This window comes from Patagioenas fasciata, chromosome 1 (genome assembly GCF_037038585.1).
Source record: "Patagioenas fasciata isolate bPatFas1 chromosome 1, bPatFas1.hap1, whole genome shotgun sequence".
Lineage (NCBI taxonomy): Eukaryota > Metazoa > Chordata > Aves > Columbiformes > Columbidae > Patagioenas > Patagioenas fasciata.
Genome location: NC_092520.1, coordinates 92252253 through 92266093, shown reverse-complemented (window position 1 = coordinate 92266093; position 13841 = coordinate 92252253). Strand labels below are relative to the sequence as shown.

At 38.5% G+C, this 13841-nt stretch overlaps 1 protein-coding gene across 4 annotated transcripts in view; it reads right to left on the bottom strand.

Annotated features, from left to right (window-relative positions):
* Nucleotides 1-2309: 2309 nt before the first annotated feature.
* The window catches only part of SON (SON DNA and RNA binding protein), a 42359-nt gene continuing 30827 nt past the window's right edge, over nt 2310-13841 (bottom strand). For 3 of the 4 annotated variants that reach the window (XM_065862528.2, XM_071810672.1, XM_065862530.2), the window contains 4 exons: nt 9933-10080; nt 5693-5761; nt 5494-5609; nt 2310-4941 (listed from right to left, as the gene is read on the bottom strand). In XM_065862528.2, the coding sequence (XP_065718600.1) occupies nt 4783-4941; nt 5494-5609; nt 5693-5761; nt 9933-10080 (492 nt within the window). In that variant the 3' untranslated portion in view covers nt 2310-4782. Of the gene's footprint in view, nt 4942-5493; nt 5610-5692; nt 5762-9932; nt 10081-10783; nt 10864-13841 lie in introns of those variants that run through there. The other variant, XM_065862531.2, reaches the window with a different exon arrangement.

Here is a 13841-nt window from a genome sequence, read left to right as displayed (position 1 = left end):
TAAACTTTCTCAGAACTGCTCAGCCCACCTGTCTTGTATTCCCATACCCACTTATGTTAAAATGAGATAGACTTTTAAAAAGCAATTTGTACAAATTATAACCTGAACCAGAACAAGTTGCACCCCCTGATCGAGAACAGAAAAATCAGAGGCAGCAGGGGGTGCTGATCCAACTCTGAATGTTCATAGCAATAGCAGGCTCTATTAACAGATTTAACACAGGCTGTTTGACTGCAGGTAGTAAAAGCTGTTGTTTTGGAGGCGTATGTATGTCACTTTTTTTTACACATCCCTCGGGTGATCAGACTCCTGGAGCAGAGAATACTGAAGCAATACGTAGACTACTGTCATGCTTGTGCACTCCAGGAAGATTTCTATTGCAACTGCACACAGAAAATGAAGCGGTGCTCACACCCCAAGGTCAGCTAACCTCACCCTTACTACAGCATGGTCCTGCTCCCCACCTCAGGATCTGTGACCCTGAAACAGTAGACTGCAGCCAGGTTGTACTTCAGGAAACAGCCTGTCGACTTAAAAATGTGGGCACCTAAAGAAGTTTCTGCAGATTGAGGCACAGTAAAGGCTTCCTATGCCTTCCAGTTACTTTACACTGATACTACAAGAAACCTACCCCAGTAATAGAGCATGTGTAGAATTACACAGGAATACTTTGTTTACATTTGTTTCTTTACAGTAACTACCATGACACTGTCATCACAGCAGTACACTGCACAAGACAACCTCTAGAAAACCCAAATAAAGTCCTTCTTGTGATGGAAAAAGGCACCTTAGAATATTAAATACTTTGATAATATCCAATACTCAATTTCTGGTGGAGTTCAGGGCAGTACAATCCAACCTTAATACATCTTTACACGTTTCCATGACAACTCTAGAAGGAGATTACGAAAGTTTTCCCCTTCACTTAGTATCAGATACCAAGAGTGAAAATGCAGTAACAGCGTCATGGGGAATAGAAAACTGGGTTTCTAAAGCGGCTGATGTGTTCACTACACTTCCATCACTTTTAAGAGTCACAGTTATCTCAATGCCCTTTTTTCTGGCCTGTGTGCCTCCATCAGCCACAGCCTCTGCCCCAGGGCTTTTTGCAGTCTGCTGTAAACCAACCTTTATGTCCTTACCAGCGGTTTTCGCAGTGACTGCACACTGACGCACGGAACAGGGTGCAGCTTCCCCTCCTGTCACACGGGTGAGCCCTTCCCAAAGCTACTCCTGAGCTCAGGGCCCACAGCTCCAGGGTGGAAACAGGCTGCATCACCTGAGTGTGCGCTCCAGGAACAGTCCTGCTTACAGAGCACGTGAGCACATGGAACAAGGTGCTGAAAGTAACAGGAAAAAGCAATTCTGTACATGCCTCTACGGTAACGAAATTTTAATCAGGCCAATAACCATTCTGGTAGGTAGACTTGAGCCTGTTTCTAGGAAATACAATAATTACTAATACTTTCAGTTCCACGTGGTGTTTTCACGTCCAGCATGTGAGAGTTATAGAGAGACACCAACACCAATTCATAGCTTGCAGTCATTTAAAAAATTTGAATTGCAATTACATTTCTTGTAGTCTACAACTGTGTAATTTCAAATATTTACCACCACATTCTTTATAGCATGCTTTGCACCATTACCCAAGCTGTCACTCCTCCTATGCACTGCAAACTGTGGGGTTTAAATCACAGCATTGCCTATAATTTCAGCAGCATATTCCAGTTCCTTGCAGCCCTGGGATTCAGTGCTGTTCTTAGCACACACTTGGCTCCAATGAACTTTCCCTATAAAAGTCACAGCATTACACAACATGCTCTGCTGCTCCTTCCACCTAAAGGCATTTCAGTAAATGCTGCTGCCATTCCAGACACCTGTAGAGCAGTAAGACTGATTTATTCAACCTGCCCAAATGTGGGAATTTTCACAACTATGATTTGTTCAGGAGAGTTAGAGACCACAGCAGTTAATACTTCATATTTTTAAGAGGCAATTTCAATTTTTCCAAGGAATAAGATCTTCACTTTCCCACTCCTCCAGCCTTAAGTATTTACAATCTACAAATCAGAAGACTGCCAAGAAATTGGTGGAAGCTGGCTGCAAGTTTTTAGGCACCCGTTTCAAAATGCTTCTCGCCACAGGGAAGTCAAAAGAGCTTTCAGCAAGGTTACTTCTAGGAAAGCAATTCTGCAGCAAGAGGAAACCCAACAGCCAAACAGATCATGTCTTCCATCAGCAGGAGTCACAAACTCTTCACCTTTAAGACAGGTGAAGTGCTGCATAAATAACCAGGTTCCAAGAGAGTGTTTACTAGTTGTTCTTTTTAATATAACACTAATCTATTCCTGCATGCAAAAGACACTCAAACCAATTCAAATGTACAAATTTAACAGAAGCACATCGCTGCACTAGCTTTAGATTCATGTATCATCCTAAACAACAAAGAATGAAACTAAAACAGAAACCTCCAAATCAAGAAGTGTCATAATTAGGGCATTACAGACCTTAACTGTTTTTTCTTTAAGTCTTCATTAAGACCAAAGGTTAAATCCACATACAGTACCACATCTTTAAGGCATGAAATCCAGAATTTGCCTAAGTAGTTATTTTTTAAATTGAGTCTTCAACAGGACTGAACTCCTCTGCTCGTTGCTGCTGCAAGATAACATGTATCTTTACATTACACATGGGTAATATAGACCCAAAAAAGAACAAAATGACAAGTACAAGAGATGGTATGTTCCCAGGTTTGATACTATACAGCTGTGAAACCAGCAGACACCACAGACTAAACAGAACGATCAACATCTGATGTTTCAGCTCAGTTGAACCGGACATTTAAACAGAAGTCAGATTAGGAGCCACTCCCACATCCCAAGTCATAGATCAAAAAAACAGACTTCAGCTAAGAAGGATACAACATCCAGTTCTCCCACAGTACATCTGTCCATTGCTGTACCATCATATTTACTTTTTTTTTCTTTTACACACACCTTCCAACTAATTCAGCAAATGAGGCAAGATCTTCAAATATTTAGTCAGAGACTGAAGGCGAGAAGCCAAAGGGAAAAAAGTTTAATTAAACACAACTACGTCCATGAAAATTAAGATTAACTTGTGCATTTTCAGAGCGCTTTGACAGACTAATAAGGGGCTTTATTTCTTGAAAGCACGTGGCGCAGAACCAAATACCATTTCTCTGCTGTACACAAGACATTGATCCATGTCCCTTTAGGGCAAAGAAAGACACCTTGTTCCATAACAGTTGACAGAATACACACAAATCACCTGACTTGGTGGAAGAAGAGGTACTAGTAATTCTTCAGCTCCATGTCTCTACCACCATTGCAAAGTCATTCACTTTAGGTCTGAGCACAGTCTTACTGCATACAAACTGTATTTTGTTCCTGTCTCAGACAAAGCTCTGGTCAGCAGATGCAATACGAGAAGACCTCAAAAAGACTTTTCCAAAAATAAACATCTGAACTACTGGAGTCTGTAAATCCTGGCAATCTCCTCATAACTCAGATCTGGCAAAAGATGTACAATGCCCTTTCCAATTCAAAGTGCACATAGCTAAAGCACTAATACTTCTTAAATTTAAAAAAAAAAAAAAAGGAAAAGCTTTCCACATCCTCTCCCTTGTCAAACTGCCAAGACTCTGGATCAGGTTGTCTCCTTGAGGGCAGAGTACTATTACGGAAAATTTAAGCCCAAGGAGTTAATTTGGTAATAGTCCAAAGCAATCAAAAACGACTACAACTGATTCTGCAACCTTAACAGCTGTTGATAATCTTCATAAAGCGTACTTCTATACTGTGCGTTTCTTCAAGAAGTTGTTTTGGCATACACTTTAATTACTGTTTACTGACCAATGATTAAGATTATGAACTTGTGCTGCTTTATTGACCAAGTTGGGTACAACAATTTAAGCATTATTCTATCCCCTCCCCGCCCACCAAATCCAGTTGTAGATTTGTTAGAGTTTAAAATTCACATTAACCACGAATTCATACAATCAACATCAGGCAGTGTGTTAATTTGGTTGGAACAGACAACTCCACTGTCTCCCTTCTCAGAACATGCAGGGAGAATCACCTTTACGTGGCAAGTCTCATGGGTTCCATTGCTGGACTTTCTGCCACCCCTTTTAACGTCAAGTCTTTTGCCTAATCACGTCTGTCCCAGAGCACGGGCTGTATGGCCAGGCACGGTGCATCACCGAGTTAAACCCCCCAACAAAACGCAAAGAGAAGCGGCAGCGCTAGCGCTGTACAACAGGGCTACCGCTGTGCGTCTCCTCCCGGGGGTCCCAGTACTGGCCCAGTATCTGTCCAGCAGTACACGCCAGCCTCGACCGGACTCAGGTAATAAGCCGCGTGACCTTTCGCCAGCTGCCGGCAAAAGCGCACGAGTAGCTTTACCGAGACCAGGGAAAACTGCAGCATAGTACAAAACAGTATGAAAGTGTTAACATTCCATATTGAAGAGAAATTGCATGAGTTTTAAAACAAGGGTTTAAGATTACTGATGCCTCCAGAGTCTGTCGTCTGATTTAGTCATTTAAGAAATAATTACATCACTAATGTAAACAATATAAACATACCAAAAACTAAGTATGATTTAAATACATTTTGATGGTACAAAAGAAAAACCTGAAGGTGTCTGTACAGTTTTTACAACGTGGGAATCGCCAATGTATTTACAACATGAAAGGGCAAATACCATTTTTGTGCAGAGTAAAATTATCTGAAATAATGTCAATATAAAAAACAATATCTAGCGGTGTGAGGCACTCCTAAACATGGTGGTATTAACCATGCTTTCCTTTGGTACAAGTCCCATCGCTTGGAGAGCCGCAGTTGCTGCTGTGGCTTTAGCATGCTTCTTATTAAGGCTGGCAAAAGTAGGCCTGTATTCATTTCCATTCACTCTCACCTGTTCGTGAAAGAGGGGGAGGGGGAAAAAAAAAAAAAAGAAGTGTTAGAAAGTGCCTCTTCCCTTCTGTCTTAAGCCAGGACTGTATTGCTCCTTTGAGCACATTCTCTGCGTAATTCTGCTGTACGGGTAGAGAAAATCTGCTTCTGGTCTATAAACACAACCATTTACAAGTAGTAACGGTGCTAATACAAATTACTACATGAAAAAGCAAGCCCATATAAATAACAAATAACAAAAATAACTAAATCTTGCTCACTACCTTTACAACAGTAAGACTTAACATCACACCTGCAAGTAAACAGCAAGAATATGATACCACATAGGCTAGTAATTTTAGTAATAAGTGGAATAGTGTGTTTCTTGACAGACTGACAGGTTAATGTGCTTCAGAGATCTGGTCTGGCATTTACAGAAACAGGACTCTGAAATCTCAGCATCAAGGCACTGCTTAGTAGTACTCAGCCACCTCTGGAATACATAAACATAGACAAGTAATTAAATCACCTTTTAACAGAGAAACCAACAGCAAACAAGGAAACTCAAACGCACCTTAAAGATAAAATGTTTGCGATGATCAGGCCCACTATCATCCACCAACACAAATTCAGGCGGTGTCCATCTTCTTTTGTTACAGATCTCCATCAACGCAGAAACTGGGTGTTTACCTTAAAATGTATTTGAAATTACAATGATGCTATCAAAGCAATCATTTAAAATGAGCTTTTTTATAGACAAGTAAGAATCTTACCTGAAAGATCCTTCATCACAACATAATGTCCAGATCTCTTTTGTGCCTTCTCTCCCACAGCAACAAGCCCTAAACAAAACACGATGAAGTTTACATTTATGATTCCCACACGATTTCTGTATTCTCACCAGTAAAGCAGTAACATGTATCAGAGCTGATGAAACGCAGTGACAACGTACAACTGTCTTTTCAGAATTCTTTCAAACCTCCCTTTCATCCAGCATTTTTTTTTCCCTCCAGACTACACAGAATATTTTTCTCAACTGCTCTAGTAAGACTCTTAACACACCAGCTAGTAGAAAACTGAGTAGTGTTATGCAAATCAAGGAACACCTGGGTTTTCCATGCTCTCTTTAGAAAAACACAGAACAAGAGGTAAACTTAAAAACATACTCCCATTCGGGATCTGTTTTGTGTAAACCAGAAGACATCCACTATCTTGACAGTTTGCCTCTAACACACTAAGCATTTGAAATATTTCCATTAAACAGTAGGCAGTGTACATCGTATGTCCTTTTATGATACGAATAACGCACTGGTGTTCTTACAACATGTGCTCTCTTTATTTAAAGGTATTCAAATATTTACCCTTTATGTGAAAGTTCACAGCCCAATTCCTGTGATTTCAATCACACCTGAATATAAAGTAGCAGAAAAGCAGGCATTTGAGCCCCAAGGCAATACAAAGAGCACAAATTCCAGTGGAAGTCACTGTGAAACAGGGAAGCCAAACATTTTTCTTTTTAAACTCTTACAAGAGTAAGGAATAAAATGTAACAATTGCCAAAAACCTATCAAATGCCAGTAACCATGCCATCCATACTTATGAAGTGACTCAAGTTTCTTTCCATTCATTTTGCCCTTAAATGCATGTAAACAGATTACCTGATCTTTTTTTCAGAATTTCTCTTGACTTCAATCCCTCAATATAACTTCATTTCTTACCTCAATTTGTTCCTGTTCCTGGCTTTGGTGAATAAATACAGGGGGACACTGCAACTGTCTCCAGTTTCTTCCTGCTCCTTCAGCTTTTTTTTGGCTGGCATTTTTTGTTTTGCTTTAGAAGAAAATCCTTCCCTTCTTATCAGATTTTTGTCCTAATATTCATGCAGCTCCTAAGTAGGGACTTTTCAAGTGGCATGAAACCCTCACAGATGACAACCATTGAAACAACATTTCTTCTGTACAGCTGTTTATATCCAAACTAACAAAATATTTCCACCAAAGAAACAACCTCTTTTGGCATTCTCCTCATTACTACTGTGTCTCCCTCACTTTAAGCCACTGACACCTGTCTTCAACATCTTGTCCCTGGTACCTCAAGAGGTATTTTCAAAAAAGCTGCAAGAGATTCCAACAAGCTCTGCTGATGGGCCAAGCTTCTCTGAACACCGACAACCAACAATTTACTGGCTGACAGTAAAGTTTAAGAAGGCTTTGGTTTCAATACTGTCTGTGAGAGAACTACAGATCTCACTCAAGGCCTGGAAAACATAGGGTCTAAGGAAAGCTACGGCAAAAGCAGGCAACCTTCTGGTTCATGTCTTAACGCAGCCTCCTGAGTAACTCCTTAGCAAACTGCTTGTTCCTGTATCTAGAAATAATGTCTTATTTGGGGGATATATTCTAAAATGTGCTAAAAACACCTTATAAAACAAAAATGGGTTACTTAATAACAGAAAGACTACTTTTAAAAATTTCAGACTTTTCTTTAGACATCTACACAAACCTTTAAAAAAAAAAAAAAAAGAGACTTCTTATAAATTTAAACATCAAAGACCACTAATGTCTGAAGATTTTCAGCTACTCATCATAAATGTATAACCACTGTTCAGTTGCTTCTCTGCAAAGCATGACATATGCTGTCTCTTCACAATGCAAGGTGTCATCCCATATTATAGACTTGGTTGGCTCAACATTAGACAGTATTCTTTATCAACACAGAACACCTTTAAATGTTTTTGTGGAAATAATCACATATGATTGCAGACATTATAATAATGAAATATTTTAAAACCACAAAATAAAAGCAAGGCCCAACCATCACTAAGGTTATCAGTATTTTCAGATGAAGCTATCACATGCCAGGAAGAGGCACCCCTAACTTCATCCAGCATTTTAAAATGTTACTGAAGACTGAGCGTTTGGAAGCAGAGAGAGCAAACTATCTGTTACAGAACACCCAGCACCGTGAGGACCTGATCCTGCCTCAGGTCTTAATGCTTGCAACTTCGGTATCAAATTCTGCAGGCATTAAGGAAATTTATATTAGAAATCACCTGAGGATCCTGTGGCATACTTACAGAACTGGAAACTTGAGCTGCACCACAGCTGTGTATCATCAAAATGTTTTTCATGTTCAAAATGTTCACAGGCTGTGCAGCAATACTGCCTCTTTCCTACTGCATAACAAGAAGGAAGCAACGTAACAAACAGAGCTAACTCTTGCCTCCTCACCACAAAAATCCACCACTGTGTTAATGAGGCTGCCTGAGAAAATACCACTGAAACTGACTGTTTGCAATTTCTTCCTTCTGACTGATATTAATCAACCTAAATGGAAGGAACTCTTATCAGCAGTGAGAACTTCACAAGACTACATCTACACAGATCACAGGAACTAAGTAACATTAACAAAATACTTTTCAAATATTTTCTTGGCAATCCCTCTGTCACCACGTATCTTTTTTTTCTCTCCTTTATTTAAAAAGTAAGGATGCGCAGAAGAAAAACAGCTGAAAAGAAAGCTCAGTCATTGTTTGTAGAAAATGAAGATGTCTGGATTATAGTGTTCTGTACTTTTGAGACTGTTGCACTTCTCTATTTATAAAATTGTATTATGCTGCTAGAAGGTCTTTACAATTTAGAAAACAATGGATATTTTCATAATGCAGGCTTGCTTTCTCATTTTCTACCTCTTTGCACTTTTAATTACTAATGTTTAAATTATGTTTTCACAGCAAGCTTGGTCACTTGAGCAGTACTGTACTATCTCTGTATTGAGAACTAGCGATTTTGACACTTCAAGGTTCCTCCAACTCTAACAGCATCTCTGTGAATAAACCTCAAAAGATTTGCATTTATATGCTATTTTTCCTTCGGAACTCAATTATGAGCAATGACAAAAGCTAACACAAACCCATAACTCAAATTATTTCCATGCTTTAGTATTAGATGTGATCTATGTAATATATTAAAGGTTCTCAGTTAAAAAAATACTTAGGAGAACAACAGTAAAGAATTGTTTTCCTGCAGTCAGTGTTACATTGCTTATTTTGGTAACATGCATCATGGAACAACTAAATCATAAATCTTGACTGCTGAAGTTCTGCATCTTACATTTTAAATGGTTACAACTTGTATAGGTATTTCAGACGAAAAATGTTCATAAACATTCACTTCAAAAACAGAACTCTTGCTGAGTATGCTGGGGAGATGGCAAATCACACAAACCACACTACTAGCCAGCTTAAGCAGCCGCACATACTGCCTATAAGTAAAAGGATAGTTCTTTTGAATCCAATGAGGCAAGTTCTCCACCTGTGGCCACGGACTACATAAAGAAGAGAATGAAAGACTGCTAAAGCCATCTTTGAAAACAAGCAGGGAAACATCACTGTAACTAAGCAGAGATGGCTGCAGGAGGATCAGACTAGGGGATGGAACAGGAGATAAATCAGACAGATGAAAATGGAAGCAAAATCCATTTGGACAACCTAAAAACATCAGTATGGACAGTCTACTCATGTCAGGCCTTCAGCTGGAAGGCAGCAGTAACTCAACTCTGTAGCTCTCACCTCTGTCCTTCACCCTCATTTGAAAGTGACCAAACTATACAATCTTCTATCCTGCCCCATTCCTGTGACAGTTGTTTTCTCTGGACCAACCACAATGGTCTTTCTCTGAACAATCACAAGGGCACAATTAATTTTCCTGTCCAAGACTTCTCCATATATCCAACTGAAGCACATCACTAATTTAAGAACACCAGAAAGGCACTTTTTTAAATGGAAGGTCAAGGTTAGGGCAAGTTAAAGAACACCTGGAAGAGTTCACTGGCAGGAGGACACAGCCTATAGATGTAATCTGAGGCCTGAAAAACCAGTACCAAAATCATCCACATAATTCTGTTATTTTACAGTGATGCTGCAGCCAGGAAAAGCTGCCTATTTCAAAGTTAATTTGCCTGTCTCCAAAAGAGAGATGGGAAGTTTACACTGCCGTTTCAGGAAGGGCTTACCTTTTCGATCTGTCTTAAAATCGACCATAATAGGCTCAACGCTGCCTTCTTTGTTTTTTCCAAGCCCTTCTCCTTCTCTCCAGCCCATTTTTCTCATCAGCTGAGCTCCCATTCCTCCAGTTACAGGGGCTGCTCTTAAGAACTGATCCTATCCAGAAAAAGAAAAGTAAAACAAGTCCTGAAGTTAGCACTGGGATTTTAAAAAATAAGTGGAAGCTTCCAAAAAAATGTTTCTAACAACTTTCCACAGACTCAATTCAAAATAATACACCTCAGCTTTATCTTCATTAACATTTCATATAAACCAGAATTCACGCAGACACAAGACACAAATCAGGATTTTCAAAAAGAACAACTTAAGAAAATTCTAACGCAATCCAAAAGTGGCAAGTGACCCGTTTCAGACATATGTATTTAATAAAATGATAACCGTCCAGTTTTAAACACGCTACTTTGGTTCCAATGCATCTCTTCTCATCTTGTGAAAGGAGGCAGTGTTAACTGTTTAACTGGCAACATGTGTGCCAAGTGTACCTAGTTATCGAACAAAATACAAGGACATTTAGTAATGACATTCACATAGTGTTTAGGCATATTTTAAATTAAAAAAAAAAAAGTTTCCCCACTTTATTACACAGCAGTTGCACATTCTACTCTGAAAATCCACATGAAACATTTTTATTTAAAGGAAAAAAAGGCGCTTAGCCACACAGTTTAGCAGCAGTAGTCTTCGCATTCTTTCAAATCATCATTAACATAATAGTTGTTAAATGGTGAAAGCTTACAAACAGAAATTTTTTAAATCTGTTTTGATGTAAAGAACTTTAAAAACTCCTTAAATGTTTACGTACCTAGGCCTCGATGGCCGCAGTGTTGTGAATAGTAGGGCTGGCATTGACCGTGGCAAGAAGGCAGCTACAAGGATTTGACCCTGAAACAAGTTTCCATATAGAGGGGTGAAAGTTCACAGGTTATTCTGTGAACTATCATCTCTCTTCTGCCCCCCCGCTGACCCAAGTAAGTAAGTCAATCATTTCCATCACAGCAAAGAATTGCTTGCCTTTAAAATATACAAGTTTACACACTGGCACTGATAAGTCCATCAGTTATTTCGCATAGTAGGTTAGCTGACACATTGCCTAGTATTTTTGTGAAAATTTTACTCACTATCAGAGCAAACAGAACTTTCTTTTGAGTTGTGTTTGCAAAAGTGTTTCCCAGATTTGGACAAAGGATAGGTCCTTGGTTTTCATTTGTATGTAAACAAAATCAGAAGTCTTACTTTTACAGTGACTAAGGATAATGTATTTTTATGGGGATTTCAAATTGGCAACTGACACACACTAATGATGTGTGCTTGTAAGTCCCACTATATGTGGCGTCAAAAAAAATTTTTAAGAATTGCTGAAGATTGTGGCAGGACTTTTCCAAATATTTATCTACGAAACAGTAAATACCTATCAATCATGCAACTGGATACTGCATTTAATCACAAAGTGCTCTGATGGAAGAGTAGAGAGGCTAAGTGCATCTCTCCTGTTCAAATTTTTTTGACTGGTGCAGACCATGCAGTGTGTGTGTACACAGAGACAATCAGTTTCCTCGATACGAGCTGCCTCCATCTATACACCTAGAATGGCTTTTACTTACTTCCATTTTCATCCTCCCTTCTCTTTCCCAGGAACCTCTCATAAGAAAAGGGCAACCATGCCAAGAATGATACAAACCCCAGTCAATGTCACCCTGGGTTCCGATTCCTCTTTTGTACCTAGTTTGCAATGACAGAATTTCCAATATAAACATCTGTTTCACTATCACCAGTGTATAATCAGTTCACAAATGAGAGAGTGCAATTTCTTGATGAGGTCATTTTAATATCACACAGCTTTCTCATCACACCTGTAAATGTACTAATTTGGGGTTCAGGAATGGTGTAGAAAGAACAGAATCAAAATATTGCTATTCATAGTTAAAAATTAAAGCCTCAAGTTCCTGTATAGAAATTATCAGATCCTGAACAAATTCCAAATACTGGAAATAAAAGAGTTCTCAATTCCAAAGTGCAGCTTATTAGAAACATCTCTTCTAAAGTGTGAATTCAGAATTCTATCTACAGCAGGAATTTTTTGCACTATGCTGACTCTTCAATATTTACAACAGAACCAAGGCAACAAGGGATTAGAAAAAGAAGTTTTGTTTCATTATAGAATAGTTGTACTTGTGCATCACATTAAAGGGTAAATAAAGTAATTTAGGTACCAATATGAAAGTAGTCAGGACACGCTTGTTTTTGATTCAGTTCACTGAAGAAGCAAAGGCCCATAGCAGGAGAAAAAGCTCTTTCAGTTTTTGGGGTTTTGTGTTTGTTTGTTTTTAAATAGTAACCCAAATATAAATCTCTAATGTCACCTCTACAATTATATTCTCTTTAACTATTTTTTTATAATTTAAGGATAGACAACTTCACTCAGCCCATGATTTAGTAGAGTACGGGTAAAAACTAGTGCTGTGTTTTAATTACATTTGAAATGTAAAAATACTATAAACTTTAATGAGAGCAGGCAAGCCATATATGCATTTCTTCTCAATTTTAAAAATCATAAAAGGCCAAGTCATACAAAACTATTTAGCAGCTGTGTACCCTTGCAGATCTGGCTCATAAGGAGGATATCAAATTGAAAAGTATGCAATACAATAAACACCCAGCTTTCTAAGTATTTGGTTACTGTTGGTGAAATTAACTAATTATTTAGAAAACAATTGTTCTTTTTCATTCACTAATCCGAATTTGAATAAGTCTGCATAAAAGTTCAGTATCATTTTTCTCGTCTTTTGATCTCTGAATTCCATGAAAGGTCAGCCAAGTAAAGCACACTTGCATTCTGCCAGCAGATGGAGGCAACTAATAAGCCACATTCCCATGTCAACACTTCTTTGAAAAGATAACTATAGAGTAAAACCTGATCACTTAAGCAGGGTTTTATTTCGTAATTTTAATTAAAAATATTCCTCTTTTAAACCTATGTTGGGACAAAAAATTTTGGGGGACATGAATGCCTGAATTAGCACTTAAGGGCTTAAACAAGCAAACAAAAAAAAAAAAAATCACTTCTGAAATATGGTAGTACACATTGGTGTGGTGTTTTTTCTGAAACACAGGTCAGAGCGTCATTGTCGCTTAACTGAAACAACTGTCTTGGGGAAAAGGACAGCATGCAAGACTGAGCTGAACAATCTATAAAACAATACTTGTAACATCCAAAATACAAAAGCCATAATTGAGAGATCTTAAAATACATCATCAATTTCTGCTCTCTGAAAATACTCATTCCTTCTCACAATGCTTACATGGCACTAAAAACCAAATTCTGTCAGAAGGAAGGTTTATTTCTTTTGAGCAATAACTTATTAAGCAAAGGACAACAAAGCCTTAAAGGTACTCAGTAGACGGTTTCAACTATAGGACAATGGGCTGTCTTAAAGAGCACTTCTAGACTAACTCCAAAGAAAATGTCTCTGTATCAAGTACTAGGAACAAGCATCTGCCTTTGGCAAAACTTTTGCAAGGTAGCTGAGTTTTCCATTAAATAAACTGGCACTTTTAGCAGCAGGCAAATTCCTTCCCCAGCACAAAATGAAGAATATCTTTCTAAAGAATCCCATCAAATGCCTTACAAAAACTACACTCATAATCAGCATCAGGATTTCTATTCTCAGCTTTTGCATAAAATCAGTAGAAAGTAAGCCAAGGATGGCTTGGAAAAACAAACACACACCCACACCATATCTTGAGGACTGAACAAGGAGCCAGTCCAATATAACTAACATGTAGTTGCTTTGCCTTGCTATGTGACATTTCCAAGTAAAGCTTATTGTGTCACATAATGCAATAAGAATACGATAATGGTG